This window comes from Pelophylax lessonae (genome assembly GCF_965119305.1).
Source record: "Pelophylax lessonae genome assembly, chromosome: 5".
NCBI classification, from domain to species: Eukaryota; Metazoa; Chordata; class Amphibia; order Anura; family Ranidae; genus Pelophylax; species Pelophylax lessonae.
Genome location: NC_138772.1, coordinates 380362728 through 380384815, shown reverse-complemented (window position 1 = coordinate 380384815; position 22088 = coordinate 380362728). Strand labels below are relative to the sequence as shown.

The following is a 22088-nucleotide window of genomic DNA, read 5'->3' as shown; positions in this document are numbered from 1 at the left end:
CAGGAACCCTTGCCAGAACCCCCCCCAAAAGACAAACTGTACTCTAAATGTGGAGTAGCGCAAGCCTATGCAGCGTCATTGGCTGTACCTTGCTTGTCAGGAAACATCTGTCCTAATAGGTGTGTGTGTGTGTGTGTGTATATATATATATATGTGTATGTGTGTGTGTGTGTGTGTGTATATGTATATATATATATATATATATATATATATATGTATATGTATATATATATATATATATATATATATATATATATATATATATATAATATTTATTTATTTATTTATTTTAGGGACTAAGAGAACCTGAGAGGGACACATTTGAATTCCTTAATGAAACCCGTTCCTTATTTTCCGTTTTTCTATTATTTTATATGTCTAAAGAGTAAAATGTGCTTTTACTTCTGGGTTAAATGATTTATGTCTTTAATCTTCACCAAATATGCTTTCGGATTTATTTGTTGAAAAACCCTCTTACTGTAGGGTCATTTTCTTTGGTGTGAACCAGTTCTAATTGTATGAATTACTCCTCTACATAACATCCCTGACAGAATGTTTACCCTTTTCATAGGAAGAAAATATGGATTTGGAAAATCTCTCTGTTAGTCTGGGTGATTCATCATGGAAGATGCCGGTCCATACTAATGTTTTGCTTAAATCTAATGTGGCATCTGATTTATGTCCAGAAGATGCAAGCTACTTGCGCCTCTCCTTAGGCGAGTTCTTTGGTCAGAGATCAGAAGCCCTTGGGTGTCTCGGTGGAGGAAAAGATGTAAAAAGGGTAACTAACAAAACTAGATATATTGCTTACATTTTTTTTATTTTTTTAGACTTGCAGGTTATTTGGGCACCTACTGGAGAACACTGGCAGGCACTGGAAAATAACAGCTGTTGGTCAGCACAGAATTGCTCCACCCACAAACCTAATGCCCTTTTTTTTTTTTTTTGTTTAGTATCCTCAGAAGTATATTTGTGCTTTTCTGTTCTTTGCTTGTTTGGAGGATGTTTCTGCTATCCACAGCTGCTTGTCAATTCATACCAAAAGTGTTGCGTAATATTGAAGTCTTAATTATCTTTTTTTAATTAAAATAATAAACATGTTATACTGACCTCTGTGCAAGGATATTGCAGAATGGTGTACCCCCTCTTCTGGGGTCCCCTGCTGATGCTCCCTACTCTGCCTCTTCTCTGTGTGCTGCCATATCAAGCCCTGTGCTATGGGGGCACTCGTTCTGGCATGCTTCTAAGCCGGGCTGTGTGTGTCCATAGACCCACACAGCACAGCTCTGCCCTGCCTGTAGTTCTATACAAGCCTGCACATCTCTCTCCATCCTATAAAAATCCTAATATTGTCATCTTTTTGTCTTTTTTTTTTCCCCATTTTCCTAAACCCTATTAAAATCTCTTAAAGAGAAAGAAAAAAAGACTATAAGAAATGCAGATCCACTTATTAACCAGTTGAACTCCGGAAGATTTTTTTTTTTTTTTTTGGGCTATAAACAAAACAAAAAAAAGACGGCAATTTTGAAATCCTTTTCTTTTTTTACTTTTCCGCTATAAAACACATACAAAAATTAAAAATCAAATTTCTTTAAATTTAAACCAATATGTATTCTGCTACATATTTTTGGTAAAAAAATATCCCAATAAGCGCATATTGATTGGTTTGCGCAACAGGTATAGCGCCTACAAACTATGGGAGATATATATGATTTTTTATTTTATTATTTTTATACTGGTACCACTTTAGCTCCGGAAGGATTTACCCCCTTAACTATTTGCCGCCTGCGCTAAAACCAAGTAACGGCTACAGCGTGGACCTTAATTGCCGGAAGGGTGTACATTGACGCCCTCCCATGCACGAGTGGCCTGCGCGCTGCCTGTGGAGCGCGCCCGGCTCGCTCTGTTCTTAGCGAGTCCGTGAGACTCACCGGATTACTGATCGGAGTAAGGGGGCGTTCCTGCCCCCTTACCACATAAGCTGTCAGCCAATGACAGCTGATCATGTGAAGTAAACAGCAGCCGGCGATCAGCTGTTTTTTTTTATCCTTGCACCGTCAGTGTGAGGAGAAAAAAAAACGATCGCCGGCTGCTGTCAGAAGGACCTAAATCCCTAAAATTTTGCCCACCAGTGCCACCTACCAGCGCCACCTACCAGTGCCCCATCATAAGTGTCACCTATCAGTACCTATCATTGCTCATCAGTGCCCAGGAGTGCTGTATATTAGTGCACTTCAACTCCACCTACCAGTGCCCTTCAGTGCCGCCCATCAGTGCCACCCAGTGCAGCATATCAGTGCCCACCAGTGCCACTTCATCAGCGCACATCAATGAAGGTGAAAAATTACCTGTTTGCACAATGTTATAACAAACTATAAAAAGTTATTTTTTTTTCCGAAATTTTTTTTTTTCAGCAAAAAATAAAAACCCCAGTAGTTATTAAATACCACCAACAGAAAGCTCTATTTGTTTGAAAAAAATTATAAAAATTTCATTTGAGTATAGTGTTGCGTGACCGCGCAATTGTCATTCAAAGTGCGACAGCGCTGAAAGCTGAGATTTGGCCTGGGCAGGAGGGGGGTTTAGATGCCCTGTAGGCAAGTGGTTAATGACCAGGCCATTTTTTGCGTTTCGGTACTGCCTTACTTTAACAATTGCACGGTTGTGTGATGCTGTACCCAAATTCAATTGCTGTCCTTTTTTCCCCACAAATAGAGCTTTCTTTTGGTGGTCTGCGTTTTTTTAGATTTTGCGCTATAAACAAAAAAAGAGCGACAATTTTGAAAAAAACTAATTTTTTACTTTGCTATAAAACATTCCAGAAATGTTTTTAAAAAAAAAAATCAATTTTTTTTATCAGTTTAGGCCGATTTTGTATTCTGCTACATATTTTTGGTAAATAAAAATCCCAAAAAGCGTATTTCAATCAGTGCAAAAGTTATAGCGTTTACAAACTATGGGATAGATTTTTGGACTTTTTTTTGTTTTGTTTTTATTAGTAATGGCAGCGATCAGCGATTTTTAGCAGGACTGGGACATTGCAGCGGACAAGTCTGACACTAAGTGACACTTTTTATAACCAGTGACATTAATACAGTAATCAGTGCTAAATAATATGCACTGTTACTGTATAAATGACACTGGCAGAGAAGGGGTTAATACTGGGGGTGATCAAGGGGTTAAGTGTGAGCCTAATTGTGCTTAACTGTGGGAGAGCTCTATGAAAGGCACACGGAGATGAGTGTTTCAGCTTAGCTGAGACACACATTCTCACTGTGCCTGTCTGACAGGAGAGCCGCATGCTTTGTTTACATAGGTAGACGGATCTCCTGTCAGTTTCCCTGAAGATCGCTGGAGGCCAGCGGCAATAGAGCCCGCTCCTCCCGTGGTCTGGCTCCCGCGTGCTCCACCGAGACCACGATCACATGCATGTATGTGATTATGCGTAGCCGAGCCACCCTGACACAGTAAATCTGCCTGGGCCGGTCGGGGGCAAGTGGTTAAAGGAAAAACTCGACCTCCCTTATTATTTTTTTTTTTTTTTTACGTACCCCTAACCCCACTACAACCTGCCAGTAGGGCCCAATTCTCCCAACCACCTATTCTCCAGCAGTGCCCAATAGAATACCTTCAAAAGACTGTTGATCTCGACAAACCCTTTCCCTTAGCTTATGCCTATCATAAAAGTCACCATGGTGCAAAGACTCTTCTTCTCTTTCAAAAGTGGAAACCTGACATTCCTTATGGCACTTTAGTCAGAAAATTAATTCCTGCTAAATCAATTTAGGCTTGCTCTGTTTTGCATGTACAGCTATGTAAAACATTAAAAAATCAGTGTCCATACTGTTTAAAATCTAATACACTGTCTCGCCCTGCTGTGCACATATTCAGTTCTTCATTTTTAGGCACTCCTATCTTTTACAGCCAAGGAAGCTGCTTCTGTTTTGCTCTGCCATGCAACTACCATGGGTGCTGCACATGTGATCTGTTAGGACACCAGCCATTTGATGATTTGACAGTTTGGTTGAGGACATAAGCAAATGTGACAGTTAGCGATCACACATTCTAGGAATGTGTAACGTGTTTTTTTTTTTTTTTTTTTTTTTTTTAATTGTTAACTAATGGGTTTAGTTCTGCTTTATGATTTATTGCTATTCAGGGACTCTAGGCTTCAGCAAAATGGCAGCCTCTAGCAAGAAACAGGAGCAATACTGGAGGCAACTTACAGCACACGCTAATTTTGGTATCATAATTATTAATGTGGAATGTATATTCCTTGCTAAAGAACATTATTTTTCTATCAAGTTGTCATGGTTAAAGTTCCACTTTAAGAGGAGTGGGAGGATATTGTTTCCCAGAATACCAAACTGATACCCGCTAGGAATAAATTTATGCAATTTAAATTTTTACTTAGGTTATATTATACCCCTCAGAGGCTGCGTAACATCAACCCCACTCTTTCTCTGAAAGAGAAAACTGAAACAAATCTGGAGACGCTTGACTGCGAAACCACCGTCATCAGGATCTCTTAAAAAGTTCCTCGCTACGGAAACAGACTGCACTGGTAAGCGGAGTGGCCCGACTCGTGCTCCTAGGCCTAGCAGGTCTCCCTCCACCCACACCACATCGCCGCGAGAGAGCTCCCCCGGCTTCCTCTCTTGGCTCTGGGTATATGGAGGATCCTTGCTCTCCAGTGGGCTCTGACATGCCCTCCCTGATGAGAGATCTTAAAAAGGAACTTGCTGGGATGTTCAATAGCTTAGAAAAATCTATAAAAAAGACCTTTGAGTGGTCAGATGTGTCACATCTTTTGGTCAACGTTGACTCTGAGAAGCACCAAGATTCACAGGAGGAGGCCATTAAAGAACTCCAAAATACTGTCAGAAAACCTGCAATCGCCCACCGAGCTACTCTATACAAGCTGGAGGACCTGGAGAACAGGAACGGCCACAACAACCTCAGCATTAGGGGGTTGCCGGAGGCTACTAGGGATGATGACCTCGAGGTCTCAATTCGTGGTGTCTTCAATACCATCTTGGGGAGACCTGTTAAGGAGCCCCTGCAGTTTGATCGGGTACATCGTGCCCTGAGCCCACGCAACCTAGCCTCTGAGTTACCCAGGGATGGGATCTGCTGCCTACACTACTTTGAAGATAAGAACAACATCATGGTGAAGCTGCGTGGTTCCCCAGCCATAGATTTTCATGGCGCCACTCTTAGCATATATCCAGATCTCTCCAAGGAGACCTTAGGTCGCCGCAGGGCCCTTTAAACCCTTGCTAGAAGAGTTGCGTGCCGATGGTGCCACCTATAAATGGGGATTCCCATAATGCCTTATAACCAAAAAAAATGTTTTTTTGGTTATAAGGCATATTTTCATTTCTTTATTTTATCTCATAGTTGTGCTAAATGGGGCCTTCTGTTCTTAGGCCGTTTGTTACATGTTGCTGCTCCTTGCCCCTCTCCTTCTGGGGTCGGTTGAACAGCAGGGAGCTGTTTGGCCACTCCTAAGACCATGCAGCTAAAACTGAAGAGGGCAGGGGTAATAACCCAGGGACCCTGCCCCCCTGGGGCGTGTCAAAGCCTTTGGCTCTACCTGGTCACTCCTAGTGGGAGGGGCTTTTATACCCTTTCGTCTATGATTTAAAGCAGCAGCTATGTCAGTGGACAAAAGAGAAATCCATTTTTTAATCTTGGCCATTAAGCACATTTTTACCAGATTAGTTAAATCCTTGATATTACTTCAGTCATATAAAATGAGCACAGATTTTCTATTTTAATACTGGTGTTTTCTCTACGACCACCTGGATTTTCTACCTCTTCCATGAGATAAACCACACAGATTTTCAGTTCATACCATTCAGTTCAAACTTTTTAATAAAGTTCTAACATCAGGCTGGAAATAGGTTATTTTTTTAAAAGAATTTCATGTGCCAATTTTAGGCATGCGGCTTGAACCGTTTAGCTAATATTATCGACACGTGCAACACACCTTTACTGCAACAGTTTCTTAAAGATCTATCTTCAGTTCGCAGATTAGGAAATGGGTGGTATTTAAGACCAACTCTGAGCTGGTGTATAAAAGTGCTCCAAGTGGGTAATGTCTTGGCAGGGAGGCGGTCATGAATGTGCCAGTTTGCTGCACAGGGCTTCATCCCTTGCCCCATTCAGCTTTCGATCAAAACTATTTATGGCTGCAAGCTAAATTGAGAAAATCGGGCTCAGGAATAGTGTTGATTTTTTTTATTCATGTGAAATGACGAGCACTGAGTGGACATAGCCTGATGGGGAACTAAAAGGCTAGTTTCCCCAACAGGTCTGCTGCCTTTTTGATTGACAGTGTATGGCAGTGGGCAGATTTGGAAGGTGCTTTTGAACTAATAGTGCTTATGGATCTGTCCACAGTCAACAGCAAGGTAAACCTGATGGGGACCTAGTGTTTATCCTTTCAATATTCTTCAGTGTTTCGACTTCCATCTAGTCAAATATAATGTTAGTGCTTGTTCTTGTATTTTTTATTTATTTATTTATTTTTTTTTAGCCCTCTTTTGGTTATCATATAATCTCTCCTGAGAAGCAAGAGCCTTTTGCACTGCTGAGGAAGTCCGAGATCTCCGAAAACTCAGAACATGATGACACCATAAAGTTCTGTGATGATACCCTAACTCCAGGTTTGAACTGTTTTTTTATTATATGTTGTAGAGCTCATGTATTTATGTTGCCCAACATGGGTGGTTCCTTGGCATTGTTGCTTGGTTATTTGTCCATTTAAAAAAAAATCACGACATTTTGAATTGAGAATTGCATGCAGTACTTTTTAAAGGAATTGCAAAATTATATTTAAGTGCATCTTTGGTCATAAATTTAAAATCCGGTTTCTCTTTCGTTCATCCACGGACACATAAATCGTAACTACTAGATTATATTGTCTCCTGCAGAAGTAGGACTAGGCGAAACAAAAAACACCTGGCAACGCCAATGGGCCATCCTCAGCTTGGTATTTAACCCCCTCTCTGCTCTAGGTAATCAGTTTTTTAAAGTGTTAAATGAAGGTGCGCTAACAAATAATATGATCCAAAATATTGCAAAAACAATAATATGGAAAATGGTGGGTAGGGAGGTGCAAAAAAGTCCAATATATATCTCTTTAAGTGTCCATGATTAATCAAACGAAAAAGTGCTCAACAGCAAAGAAATATCTCCGACTTCAGTGCAAGAACGCCCACCACCAGGTGAAATTCCTCCTTACCAGACGGAAAATAAGGTGTGCACAATTTAACAAAAGATTTCACTGCAAACGTGAATGCTGTCACACTCCACGTGAACCACCCAAAATGGTCCCTTACCAGATGTGGTGATAAAGAGCGCAGAATTACGGATTCAAAAATCCCCTTCCACTTCCTCCGTGTGTATGCTACACCGGGGTGCCTTTTCAGTCAGCTACTGGAAAGCGCTATGGTTCCGAGTATCTCCACTAGTGGTTCCTTCAGTCTGGACCTGTATCCGGGAGGCAGTGACCAAAGGCCAATACCCTCCAGTACCGGGGTGCAGGAAATAAAGGTCGCGATAGTGTAATACCTTCTAAACCAGTTTAATGTGAGCATTAAGTTACTTAGTTATGTAGTTCAAATCGGCTTGTTGAAAAAATGACAGAATTTCTTTAAGGGTAGGCTCGGGTCCGGCTGCAGCGCGGACTCCGAGCAGTCGTACGTGACGGTAACGCCTCCTCTCTGACGCTTTTCTTCCTATTGGACATCGACCGATCTCATTTTTCTAATTTTCTAATTTTTTCAACTGCATAACTGTAAGTGTAACTTAATGCTCACATTAAACTGGTTTAGATGGTATTACACTATCGCGACCTTTATTTCCTGCACCCCGGTACTGGAGGGTATTGGCCTTTGGTCACTGCCTCCCGGATACAGGTCCAGACTGAAGGAACCACTAGTGGAGATACTCGGAACCATAGCGCTTTCCAGTAGCTGACTGAAAAGGCACCCCCCGGTGTAGCATACACACGGAGGAAGTGGAAGGGGATTTTTGAATCCGTAATTCTGCGCTCTTTATCACCACATCTGGTAAGGGACCATTTTGGGTGGTTCACGAGGAGTGTGACAGCATTCATGTTTGCAGTGAAATCTTTTGTTTAATTGTGCACACCTTATTTTCCGTCTGGTAAGGAGGAATTTCACCTGGTGGTGGGCGTTATTGCACTGAAGTCGGAGATATTTCTTTGCTGTTGAGCACTTTTTCGTTTGATTAATCATGGACACTTAAAGAGATATATATTGGACTTTTTTGCACCTCCCTACCCACCATTTTCCATATTGTTGTTTTTGCAATATTTTGGATCATATTATTTGTTAGCGCACCTTCATTTAACACTTTATTTACACATATTCAGGCACTGAATACAGGTTGCGGCTTTCACCCTACACTATCAGCGCACCCTCACCAACTTACTATAATCAGTTTTTTAACTGTCTAGTCAGGAGTAAGGACCTAGGTTCCCGACTGGGATCTCTGCTCCCAGCAATTTTTTCTCCTTCCTTACATCTTTTTTGTTTTCTCGGGAGATCAACAATCAACTGCCGGGCTGGGCGATAGGCTGGATAATCTAGATCCAGTGGTTCCGCCCCCCCCCCCATCCCCCCCCCAACCCAGCCAGCGAGCGCCTGCAGACCGCTGCTACGCGCTAGGTCGGCCGCGACATAGCCTCACGGACAGAGGCTGGCCCGCGAGTTGCATGTCTTGCAGAGTCGCATACGTCTTTGGTCTGAGTTGCAGCAGTCCCTTCGCCGACATCTCCCCTACTTTGTTGGCAAGGATTTGGTCTGGAGCGTTACCCACACCATGAAAGGGTAAGTACAGTCCTCCCTCTCCCCTTTTGGCGTTTTTTTTGGGGGTGGATGCAGGTAACCTCCAGAGACGGTCGGACCTGCCTGCAGGTTATCTCCTCCCATCCTTGAAAATCAGTCAGTGAGCTGGGCTTCCCCCACTCCCTTTCCCCCTGTCTGGACCTGGAGTCTGGTGGGGGTCCCAGGGCAGAGAATGCAGCGGAGACCCTGGGGTCTCCCATGCTATCCCCACCTGAAAGGGTCCTGGGATATTGTGTCCTGCCCTGTTAGTCTGGGGGGTCCCAGTGTAGGAGACCCCTAGGTGCATTGCACACTGTTTGCAGTTTGTGTATAGTGCAGGGGGGGTCCCAGTGCAGAGTGCGCAGAAGAATATACCCGAACATGTGTCCTACTTTTAGGAGGCAGTCTCCTTGCAGGGGGTGAAGAGGGCACAGGGAAGATCCTGGCAGCATGCTGTAGCTGATGGCAGACATTTTCCTGTAGTCTGTCTGGTCTCCATTTGGCGGCCATGTTTGTGTAGCCCGATGTAACGGGGCTTTTTTCCCCTTAGTCCAGGAGACACTGGAGACGACCAAAGCCTTGTGGGGATGCCAAAGCTCTTCCTCCTCCTCCTTCCTTCTCCTACCTCTGCCTTTTCTTCCTCCTCCTTCCTCCTTAGTTTCCTCTTCCTATGCCCGGGACATATGAATAAGGAATGGCGTCCCTGGTGATGCTGGGTCAGAATTCTCGGCGCTCCTCTGATCGGTAGGGTGAGTCCTTAGGGATCCCTGTTATCTCTCTCCCTTTCTGTTGATAGGTACCCTGAGCCTTGGGGGGATCCTTTAGCGGTGCTAAAGATCCTTTTTGTACTGCAAGATCTTCCTCTCCTCCTTATGAAGCCTGAGGGTTACATCTCCCCCACTGACCCCCTTATGGAGGTTGTAGGTCCCTCGGAACCCCAGCTTACCATGGTTGCACTTATGGTTGTCCTGCAGTCCTTAGTATCCAGGGTCGAAGTGGCGTGTAGGCAAAGGCCCAGAAGGAAGCTGATTCTGAGCCTGATGCAGCAGTGAATGCAGCCCTTCCAGGTGGCTTAATATCGCACCCCCAGATCCATCCGATAGTGAGGATGATTCCTCCATGGTCGCATCAGCGAATTAAAAAGCGCTGGTAGATGCACTTATCACTGCAGTGCATGAGACTTTTTAAAAATGGAGGATGCGGCTGATGTAGCCACAGATGTGGCTGTGACGTTTGGTACACATAAGTCACCTCGCACTCCAAAGGTGTTTCCTTATGTGCCTTATTTTGACAGGTTTTCCGTTAACCCTCCTCTTATGTTAGGGTCAGAACCGACCCGTTTTCATTTTTGAATGTCTATAAGTATCACATAAATTTGTTTATTGCATCAAGATTTTTTTACTTTGTCAGGAACCTCTATTTAAACAATGTAATAGAAAAAGAATCCTTTTCACTAAATTATAAAATACTGTGGTGAAAATTAAGACGTTTATGGTGTTAGGGTCAATTCTGACCCAGTTATAATATAGGATTTTAGTACACTAATAAGTGCCAAAACTAAAATCATAAACACTCTCTCTGCTTAGTAACACTGACAGCCAATCATCTCTCAACCCTGTGAGCTGTAGTTAGGGAGGGGCCTATCTCTTTGCCTGCTTGTCTGCTTCTCTAAATAAAGTAAAGAAACATAGGACCAATACATTTCAGAGTTGCTGACTTTATTTTACCATTTTTTAAATTTGAAAGTGAGAGGTATGCTATCAAAAGAAAGGTCTAAGGAGTCGCACGAAAAATATTAAAACCAATCTTTTCAAGGATAAAGAAGCCTAACAAGGTAACCAAGAGGTAAGAAACAAATTGGATGATAAATAATTGTTCCGAGGGTATTTTATGGCTGATTTAAGACATGGGTCAAAACCGACCCGTTTAAATCATGGCTAGTAACAGCAAGTTAACATAAGAGGAGGGTTAAGGAATGGGAACAACCAAAATTAACCTCTTTGGTCCCCACACGTTTTGCTGTACGTTACGCTTTTGAGGAGTCACTTTTAAAAAATGGACTAGTCCACCAGTGGTGGACCCTCCTGTTTCCAGGTTGAACAAAGCTACCATGATCCCAGTAGAGAAATCCTTTGCTGTCCAAACTTTGTTTCAGCGGTGGTGATTAGGCGCGTGCTGTGGCTTAAGAATTGGTCCGCAGAACAAGCCTCTAAGAAAGCTTTCATTAATCTGCATTTCAAGGCGATTGCCTGTTTGGAGCTACCCTTGATGACATCATTAACGGTGTAACGGGGGGGGGGGGGAAGAGTACCTTGCTGCCATAGTCTAGGAAAGGGAAGGAGACTCATCGCAGACAGGGGCCCCCTCCTTAGCACATATAAAATTATTTTGTGCTTCTAGGATGGAGAATACCTTGAAAAGGCTTCTGCTGCTTTCTAAATGCTAGTTGGAATGTTAGCCCACCTCTCCATCTTAGTCTATCAGAGGAAGCCTTTCATTAACAATTCAAAGCTTTCTCTGAATTGCTGAGCAGCTCAGCCCAACTCTATTTTCCGTTTCATTCATTGATGGACACAGCTCTTCATCTTCATGACCATAGGGTTGTACTGCCCCCTACAGGAGTAGGACACTAGGCAGAGAACAAATCTTGAGCACGCCTATGGGGCAGTCCCTGGGGGGTATACTCCCACTTCCTGCTATAGGTATTCATTTTTTTTCTGCCTAGTCAGGAGTAAGTACCTAGTTCCTTGCTGGTATCTCTGGTCCTGGCAAAATTTTTTTTCTTTTTACATTTTCCACAGTTTATTTTTTCCTGTGATCTACAATTAAGCCCCCCCCCCCCCCAGTCCGGCCAGTGAGCGTGTGCAGACCACAGCTGCGCACTAGGTCGGCCGCGACACCCCACTGGACGGGGGTGGCCTGTGAGTTCAACATCTCGCGAAGGCACATACGAACTGGGTTCGGCCTGAGTCGCACCCACATTATGATGGAGCGGTGTCCTGTCCGGAGTGGCGCCCACCCTGTTCCCAGGGTGGTAAGTAGCTGTCCTCCCTCTACCCCTGGAAGGTTTTGGGGTGAACATGGGCCCCTCCCTAGGATGGTCGGACCCCCAGGCTGCCCTCTCTCCCAGTTCACGCACCCCCCCCATCTTGGTCTATTGCGGCCTGTGCCCCCCATCTGCCTACTCACAGAAGCAGCCCCCCTCCTGCTTTTGTGGAGCTGACGGATCAGTTGGTCCAAGGGCTACAGTTCCTCTGCGACGCCTCTTTGAATGCCACTCCCCTGAATTCTAGACGGTCTTTCTCAGCAGTGGTCCTGTGGCACAATATCTGGCTGAAATGCTGGTCTGCAGGCCAGGCTTCTTTGAATACCTTGTCCGATCTTCCATTCCTTGGGGGATTGCCTGTTTGGAACTTCCTTGGATGACATCATCAAAGGCCTTACGGGGCGAAAACGTACTCTTCTTTCTCAGGCTCCCAAGGGTAAGGAGTCCTGTCGCAGACGGAGACCTTCCTTTTCGGCTCACAATCGACCTTTTCGTCCCTCAGGGTCTCAAGACAAGGGATCTAAACTCTTTAGGGCCTCCACTGGGGGTTCCAAGAAGTCTTGGTTGGGCAAAGCATGAGTGGGTTCTGTTTTCCTGATTTGTGGACTTCCCTGATCCAGGACAAGTGGGTCCACAAAGTCATTTGCTTTGGCTACAAGATCGAGTTTTGGTCTTATCCTCCAGAAAGGTTCTTCCCTTGCAACCTGCACTTATCTTCAGATCGCTTAAAAGATAAAAATACACCAGAGGGAGAGAAGATGGGGCTTTAATTGCTTGAAAGCTCTCTATGGGGCAGTGCAAGACTAGTTACTTCAAGGGGTGATTGTTCCGAGGTAAGAAAGTTTTCAAGGTTTTTACTCAAACCTGTTTACGGTTCCCAGGAAGGAGGGCAAGGTGCATCCAATTCTGGACCTTAAGGCGCTAAACTGCTTTGTGCGGGTACAGACGTTCCAAATGGAATCCATTTGCACGGTGGTGGCGTCCCTACATCAAGGGGGTTTTCTCGCCTCTATCGACATAAAGTACGCCTACCTACACATCCCCATGTGTCGCTCATCAGCGCTTCCTCCGCTTTGCAGTGGGCGGGGAGCATTATCAATTTGTGGCGTTACACTTTGGTTTGCTTCCACTCCTCGGGTCTTGACGAAAGTGTTGGCCCCCGGTTCTAGCATTGCTACGTCAGCGGGGGATAGCGATACTGGGGTACCTGGGTGATCTGCTTTTGCAAGCCAAGTCTTTAAAGTGGCCAACTTGGAGATTACTCTGCAAACGCTGAGGGAGTTTGGTTGAATTCTGAATCTTCAGAAGTGTTTCTTCCTCTGGAAAAACATCAAAAGTTGCATGAGGCAATTCGGCTTCTGCTGTCCAGCACACGGTCATCTCTGCGGGCCTGAATGCTGGTGTTGGCCCTGATGGTGTCTACCTTCGAGGCGGTTCAGTTTGCACAGTTCCACTCAAGATCTCTGCAAAAGCAGATTCTGGTGAAATGGAACAAGGATCCTCAGTCTCTAGACAATCTGATCCTGTTGAGCCGAAGCACGAGGGGGTCCCTGGTTTGGTGGCTTCGTTCTTCAGCACTTTGTCAGGGAAAATCAGATATTCCCCTAAACTAGATGGTTTTTACCACGGATGCCAACTATCCAGGTGGGGAGACGTCCTCGGCACAGACTGTGCTAAGGGGGTCTGGACTCTGGAAGAGTCCAGGCTACCGATCAATGTAGTGGGAGCGCCAAGCGATCAGGCCAATGTAGTGGGAGCGCCAAGCGATCAGGCTTTGTCTAGATCATTGGACAAGTCGTCTCCAGGGGTGTCCAGTACAGAATCAATCGGACAATGCCACGGCCGTGGCTTATGTCAATCACCAAGGTGGCACAAGGAGTTTCCTGGCGGCTTGGGAAGTAACCAGGGCTGTGGAGTTGGTAGATGTTCCGACTCCTCCGTTTTTTGTTCTTCCGACTCCCCGACGAATCTGTATTGATATGCGAATGTATTTTATACATTCCTTGAAGGAAGGAAAGGCAACATACATGTCATTACCACAGGACTACTGGCTGGGAAGCCAACGGTCTACTGTATTGAACAGTTTAAGCAAAAGACAAACACAATAAAAACAAAGTTTTTATTAATTTTTTTTTTTTTTATTAATCAAGTGGCTGGAAAGTAGCAGCAGGCATAAACATCAGGAACAGGAACTTTACCATTTCAAAAATACAAACCACATTATTTGGTTGTTTTAGAACAAAAACAAAGCTTATCTATATGAACCAAAAACAAAATCTGTAAAACCTAGAAATGGTTTATATTAATCTTGAAATGTAGTTGTAGGCTTAGCAAATGCAAATCAATTCAATGTAGAGTTCTAAGGAAGATAATTGCCTCTGCCAGATCCTCTTTCATAGAGGCTCTTAAGTCAGACTTTATTATTTTTAGGGCTGAAAAATAATCTTTCGACACGGACTTGGGTGGGTGGCATTGCAGTTACTATTCTGGCCACATCACTAACGATCTCTGGATAAACAAGGATGGTTTCTTCAACAGTAAGTTTTGATGAGCGATCATACTTGTCAACTTCTTTTAGTGCTTTATAAAACTCCTGTTGGGATTTTTTTATTTGGACATTTACTGGTTCTGTAACGCTTATGCGATGTTGAGTTACCACTATTGCTTAAAAGAACTTCATCCTGTGGAGGTATTTCAGGTCGTAATCCATTCATGCGAACTGCTACATCATAGAGGGCCTTTTTACCAGTAGCAGTCTGTTCACTGTTCAACAAAAGTCGGCTCATTGGGTCGACATAAATAGCCGCTAACCAGATTTAATTTTCCATCAAAAGACTCTCCCTTTTCATCAATGAAGATGCAATGCCCTCAGCTATTAACCCTCCATTTTTGTTCAGGCGATATAACAGGCTCTTCCATTCCAAGAGGAATTTACCCGGGGTTAGATCGTCACATTGCAACCTCTTGGTGACAGTGAAGGGGTGAGAAAGAAGGTTCTCCAGCTGTGTGTCCACTGGCTTTCAGTTAATGCAAGATTTTCATTGTCCATTTCTCCTATGAATTCTTCAAGCAAAGTTCAAGCAAACGCTTCACCATTAAATAAGTGCTTCCCCAGCGAGATGTTTGATCCAAAATGGCTCCTTTTCCTGCACGTCTTTTCAAAATTGCATCCGTTTTCGGGGCCCTGGCTGCAACAGTTACTTGCCGTAATTTGCCAATTAGTGTAGCTGCATGGCGATCTTTTAATCCATCTCTTATGGCAAGTTGCAGTGTATGAACAGCACATCGCATATGATGAATAGTAGCAAGCTTCAATGCTTCTTCAAAAAAGTTGTCTAAAACAATGTCGGCATTCTCTTCAGTTTCTAAACTTTCTCCAATACTTGCAGAGCTGTCTTCCTCTAACTCTAATATCTGTTTGTTACCTTCTTCATCTGCGTTCATCTTCTCAATTGTGCTCAACATGTTAGAAGCGTTATCTGTCACAACACATAAAATCTGTTCCTTTGTCATTTCAAAATCTTCTAGAACACCCTCCACTAACTTCTGAAGGTAATCACTGGTGTGATGTGCCTGAGTGTCCTTTAATCCGATGGTCCGTGCTATTGTTTTGTTATTTTCATCCACAAATATGTGACGTGTGCATGCATCCATTTTAAGGAAGACGAAACGTCCTTTCAGAACTTTCTGTAGTTCTTCCTTTTTACATTTGGCCTCCTCAGTTATAAGTTTCCTTATACTTTCTCTTTCCAGAGAAACACCAATTTTTTTTGCCATTTCTCCATTTAGGCCTAAAAAGTCTGTCCGTGAAAAGGATAGTGGTAAACTATTCTTGACTACCATTTCAATAATGTGGTGTTTGAATTTTTCTGGTGTCATCCTTATAGTAACTTTGTCAGATATAAAACATTTTCTTATTTGTGATTGTTCTCCAGTAGATTTCTGAACGTTTTTTGTCACAGAAGTAGATGCAATGTTTTCATTGCTATCTTTCTCATTCACGTCTTCTAACACTTTGGGATGAAAACGCTGTAAGTGTCTCATCAAATTTGATGCTCTTGTAGGTGCATTTTTATCAGGCCCACTGAAACTAATTTTTGCATCACATTGTTTTTCACCATCATCATCTTTTCTAATACATTGGCACACGTAATGTTTTCCATCACTTGATAATGCAAAGTGCTCATAAACAGTAGACTTTGTCGTGTTTGTTGTTAGCAGTCTTTTTGCCATTGTTTAGGATGCCTCTAAAATATAAAATATATATCCCAGCACTAAACCTAGACATGATTTTGTCCTATGCAGAAAAACATGCACAGACATGTACTGTACACACACACACACACACACACACACACACACACACACACACACACACACAAAACACACACAAAACACAGAGCCTACATTTTAGCACTCAGAGCATAAACAATCTGCACTATACATAAACATTCATACATTCCTGCACCACACTTACAAACCTAGGATAGACAGTTTCTTCCAGAAACATGTACACATGTCTTCCCTCATACAGACAAGCAGGCATGCAGGTTTTAAAATAAATATGAACACTTACAGTTTAATCCAAGAAGCTGTTCCACCAAGTTCTTCTAAGTTCTTCTAGCAGAGAGAGAGGTAGTTGGGCAGGAGCTGCTGCCTTCTCCTTTTTGTGTGCTGATCTGCTGAAGATAGGGCAGTGGGAGGATCCAGGAAGGGGCATTTATTATAAAACATGATTTTCCTAGTAAAATCCCATAGTCATGTTTAAAGTTTAAGCTAACAATCGGAGTTTACAAATTTTTATAGCCTTAGCTGAATGACAGCAGTTTTTCCAATGGTTTACAGCTTCAGTCTTGAACTATTGACCCTCCATTCCGTTCACTTATACAAGTGTCTCTAGTCCTGCAAAAAACATATTTACTTAATCCCTTATCGGTGAGAGGCTAGTTTACCCATGGGCGCTGCGTTCCCTGTAACAGCAGAACACAACACTATGGAAAGTATAAGTATTGCCGCTCCTAATTGTGCGTTGCGTGCCATATAGTAAAGCACATGAAAAGCATGCTTCTTCACGGTCACTTAACGTGTTCGTTTTGCCGTTACATGAGGCACTGCATGCATTGGTCTTTATTCTTACAGTAGAGAAGTCATTAATTATAACTTTTTTGTGAATTGGGACATTTAAACTTGCTTTTTTTTTAAATTCCAATCTAAATTTAGTAGGAGTCGGTGCATTGTTTTCCGACTCCAGGTACCCAAAACTTCCGACTCCTCGACTCCGACTCCACAGCACTGGAAGTAACCGGCATTCTAAGGTTAGCAGAACTATTCGTTCCAGCCCTCTCTGCTGTGCACTTTCCAGGAGTGGAAAATTGGCAGGCGGACTATCTGTCGACAGGCGTTAGACCAAGGAGAATGGTCACTTCATCCAGATGCGTTCCATCAGTTGTCTTCGGTGGGGGATTCCCAAGGTGAATCTGTTGGCCTCTCGCCTCAAGAAAGTACAGAGGTTTGTGGCACGGTCTCGGGATGCTCTAGCTGACGCCACTGATGCCTTAGCGGGTCTATGGAGTCAGTATCATCCGACGCCTTTCCTCCTCTTAAACTTCTGCCAAGACTCCTGCGCAGGATGGGAAAAGAGTGAGGTGTAACCTGGCGGAATCAGATGGACCAAAACATAATGTCCCAGAGGTGTTCTATTGGATTTAGATCAGGCGAGCGTGGAGGCCATTTAATGGCCTCAATTCCTTCATTCTCCAGGAACTGGCTCCATACTCTTGCCACATAAGGCCGGGCATTGTTGTGCACCAGGAGCAACCCAGGACTCACTGCCGCTGCGTAGGGTTTGACAATGGGTCCAAGGATTCCATCCCGAGTCTTAGTGGCAGTCAGGGTGCCATTGTCTAGCCTGTAGAGGTCTGTGCATCCCTCCATGGATATGCCCCCTCAGACCATCACTGACCCACCACCAAACCGGTCATACTGAACAATGTTACAGGCAACATAACGTTCTCTACAGCTTCTCCAGACCCTTTCACGTCTGTCACGTGCTCAGGGTGAACCTGCTCTCATCTGTGAAAAGCACAGGGCACCAGTGGCAGACCTGCCACTTCTGGTGGTCAATGGCAAATGCCAATCAAGCTCCACGGTGCCAGGCAGTTAGCACGGGGCCCACTAGAGGACGTCTGCTCCCCAGGCCACCCTCATGAAATCTGTTTGATTGTTTGGTCTGAGACATTCACACCAGTGGCCTCCTGGAGGTCATTTTGTAGGGCTCTGGCAGTGCTCATCCTGTTCCTCTGTGCACAAAGCAACAGATGCCAGTCCTGCTGATGGGTTAAGGACTTTCTACGGCCCTGTCCAGCTCTCCTTGAGTAACTGCCTGTCTCTTGGAATTTCATACATGCTCTTAAGACTGTGCTGAGAGACGCAGCTAACCTTCTGGCAATGGCATGTATTGATGTGCCATCCTGGAGGAGTTAGACTAACTGTGCAACCTCTATAGGGTCCAGGTATCACCTCATGCTATCAGTAGTAACAATGACTCTAGCCAAATGCAAAGCTAGTGAAAAACAGTCGGGCGTGGGGGGGGGGGGGGGGGGGAATTGCAGTGTCAACCACCTGTAAAACCATTCCTGTTTTGGGGGTTGTCTCATTGTTGCCCATCTAGTGCACCTGTTAATTTCATTAACACCAAAGCAGCTGAAACTCATTAACAACCCTCTCTGCTACCTAACTGACCAGATCAATATCCCAGCAGTTTAATTGACTTGATGCTGTACTCTGATTAAAAAGTGTTCCTTTAATGTTTTTGAGCAGTGTATTAAAGCTGTCTGTAATGTTTTCTATACCAGTATTGAGAAGATGGTTGCATTCAGATTTGTACTTGAATGTACAGCACTTGAAATACATGAAAAAAAAATTGTAAATATGTCCATAGCCATAGTTTATTATGTTTTAATGATTGGTTTAAATACAGCTTTGCAATAATCCTTATGTTGTGTATGTGACTTGCCTATTAAAAGAACCAAAAAAAAAAAACACATTTTAATATGCATTTTACTAATTTAATGTTATGCAGAGGACCTTGAATGTTTACCAGATGATCAGAAGCTTGTATCGGCCACATTCGATGTGAGAACATCAGAAAGGGAGTCTATTTCAGATAGACAAGTAGAACAGCACAAGGAAAGTTTGACCTCCGATACAGAGGTATGTGATTGTTTTATTTGTTTTAATTGTGTTAGGGTATTTTTTACTTCTTAATTTTTCTTTTACTATGCAAACCAGCTTTGGAAATTAAATATATAAACCTAAAGCAAAAAATAATCTGAGGCAGTGGTAGGGTGTGAGGTTTAGGCAGTGGTAGGGTGTGAGGCTTAGCTCTGATAAAGTATTTCTTTAAACCTCACTGTCGACATAGCAGACACCCCAAGGTGGCATCACATCAGCTCGGTTTTACAGTCTGCACATTAACTTTCACTTTACAATTTGATATTGTAAGGAATAATGTGTGGTAGAGAAAATCAATGCCAGAATAGAGCAAAAGTAATAGAAGATTTTGGGTAGGTATGTTATTTTAATGGCACCCACTGTACCAAGCCAGAAGGTCAGGTATTTGTCCCACTGCAGCAGTAGGATCATAAGTTTCCGTAATAAAAGGTCATGGTTTGGCTGTATAGAGATCATCATAGGAGACAATCAGATGGAACCTTAGGAATTGGAGAGAAAATGGTTGCAATTGAAAGGAGTACTTCTGTTTTAAGTAAGGTGAGGCAGTCTTGTGCCTAGGTAAGGTTAAGCGCCTTGGATTTTTTCTCATTTACCTCTAGTCCCTTTACAATGGCAGTGTCGACAAGGTCTGACCAAATATTGGGTAGTGATGTGTGCTTTTCCATTACATGTAAGATTGCATCATCCACAAACGGAGTTTGTTGGGGTCTGGCTACTGAGATTCCAAGAATGACAGAGTTATAATGGAGTGTGATAGCCAGGGGTTCTAATGCTAGTACAAATAATAGCAGCAAAAGGGGGAAACCCTAGTGAGTGCCCCTGTCTGTAGGTAATTGCATGGATTTGTTTGTAGCCCGCCTACTTGACACATGCTCGAGGGGACTCATGGAGTGTTGGCACTCACTTAAAGAAATGTGGTCAAAAGCCCCACTTAGGCAAGAGGTGAAAGAAGACCAGGAGTCAAAGGCCTTTATGGAACTCTGAGAGCAGTAAAAAAGGGATGCGTCTTCACTTTATGCATTTAGATGGATGATACATCCTATATTGTGGCTGGCTTGGCGACTTGGTCTTTGCTAATCAGACGTCCAATAATCTAGTTTAGTCCAGAGGCATGTATTCTAGCTATAAGTTTAATATCTAGGTGTAAGAGTGAGATTGTTCTGTAAATGAACCAGGTAGTATGATTCTTCTGGGTCAATAGAAAGAATGGTTGCACACCATGCTGGAGTTTAAGTCCATTTGTTTTGAAAAGACTGTGGGCACACACCAGACAGACAGCAGACAGTGGAAGGTTGACGTGTTTCACACAAATATCCTGTGCTCATTCATAACCTATGAGGGTTATAAATAAGTACAGGATATTTGTGTGAAACACGTCAACCTTCCACTGCCTACTGTCTCTGTTGTCTGGTGTGTGTGTCAGTCTTTTGTTTAAAAAAAAAAAAGACTTGGACCCCAGCATAGTGTGCAGCCATTCTTTCTATTGATCTTGTTCTCGGAAGCGAGCCTGTACCTACACAAGGAGCCACACATTGATTGGAATACTCACCTGTAGCTGCGCTCTCTTGTTCCTGATTCTTCTGGGCCTTGGGGATTATGGATGTCTCTGTATGAAAATGATGTCCCTTAAGGATATAAATGAAGGCATTTGTTAAATGATGTGTAAGAAGGTCTGAGAATTTTTTTTAATAGGATGCGGTAAAGCTGACTGAGTCCAGTTTTTTGTGCAGTTTATGGAATTTTATCGCCTGCAAGACTACTTCTGAACAGATGCAAAAAAACAAATAATATGGCGCTATACAGGACCCTCTCAAAAAATTAGCCTATTGTGATAAAGTTCATTATTTTCTGTAATGTACTGATGAATCTAAAAAATATGAAAGTCTGTTTGTCAGTACATTACAGAAAATAATGAACTTTATCACAATATGCTATTTCTTTGAGAGGGACCTGTATAGTGGACCTTAAAATAAATTGATTAAATACCCGCCTGCAGCTGTGAGGAACATTTGAGTACCAATTAGGTCCCAATACTCAGAAAAAAATCATCCAAAGACCCTCTATATAGAATGCTGGGGGATGTGATTCTATACAGCCCAATAGTAATCCATATGCTTGCACTTGCCGGCTTTTACTTGTAGTTCCACAGAATGGATGCAATGACAATGGAGGGTAATAGTAAAAAAGTTTAATAGGTCAGGTCAAATAAAAACTTCCAAAGGATTATGAACAGCTGAAGGCAATATGTAGCAAAGAAATAAAATGTTCATGATCCATCATAGCAATCACTGTAGGACTACACATACCAGAAATCCAAACGCTGCATGGAAGACAGGAAGTGGTCTGCCCGCAAAGAATCCGACCTGTCTCCACAGTGGGGTAAGCTGTCTCCGTGATGTACCGCAGTGTGAAAACACTCTGTGATGTCTTGAAAGATGGTGGATACGGGGAGGGGGAGAGCTGCTGTACTCCACTAGCTGTGTCTCCCCAGAGTGCTGCCCTTCCTTGGATTCTGACAGCGGGACCACCTACTTCCGGCTTCCCTATTGGCTGTTTGGCTTCGGTGTGTATCGCGGGTCTGCCGCTGCAGTGTCCAGGTTTTTATTTGACCTAATAATAAACATTTTCACTATTACCATCCATTGTCATTGCATCTATTCTGTGGAACTACAAGTAACAGCTGGCAAGTGCAAGCATATAGATTACTATTGGGCTGTATAGACTCGCATCCTCCAGCATTCTATATAGAGTTTTTTTTTTTTTTCCCCCAAGACGACTTCTGAAGTAATCATATGGACAAAAAGGGCTTTATAGGCACAAAATACAACATATAATTAAAGAAAATGTATTCATATATCATACAAATTCTACAATGCATATTACGGTCCATTACAATGTTAAAAATATAAGGCCATACTGTTACCCAGACCTAACCATAGGTGTACGAGGTG

General features: G+C 43.2%; 1 protein-coding gene and 1 pseudogene across 2 annotated transcripts in view; one reads left to right on the top strand and one right to left on the bottom strand.

Annotated features, from left to right (window-relative positions):
• The window catches only part of CEP192 (centrosomal protein 192), a 506433-nt gene that overhangs the window by 257362 nt on the left and 226983 nt on the right, over positions 1 to 22088 (top strand). Inside the window, exons 16-18 of the mRNA XM_082258491.1 lie at positions 572 to 781; positions 6542 to 6671; positions 18986 to 19116. Of these exons, the coding sequence (XP_082114617.1) occupies positions 572 to 781; positions 6542 to 6671; positions 18986 to 19116 (471 nt within the window). The remainder of the gene's footprint in view (positions 1 to 571; positions 782 to 6541; positions 6672 to 18985; positions 19117 to 22088) is intronic.
• On the bottom strand, positions 14251 to 17163 carry LOC309556134 (annotated as a pseudogene). The gene is made up of 2 exons (XR_014226188.1): positions 16475 to 17163; positions 14251 to 16151 (listed from the first exon to the last, which is right to left on the bottom strand). The product of XR_014226188.1 is annotated as an uncharacterized misc_RNA (transcript).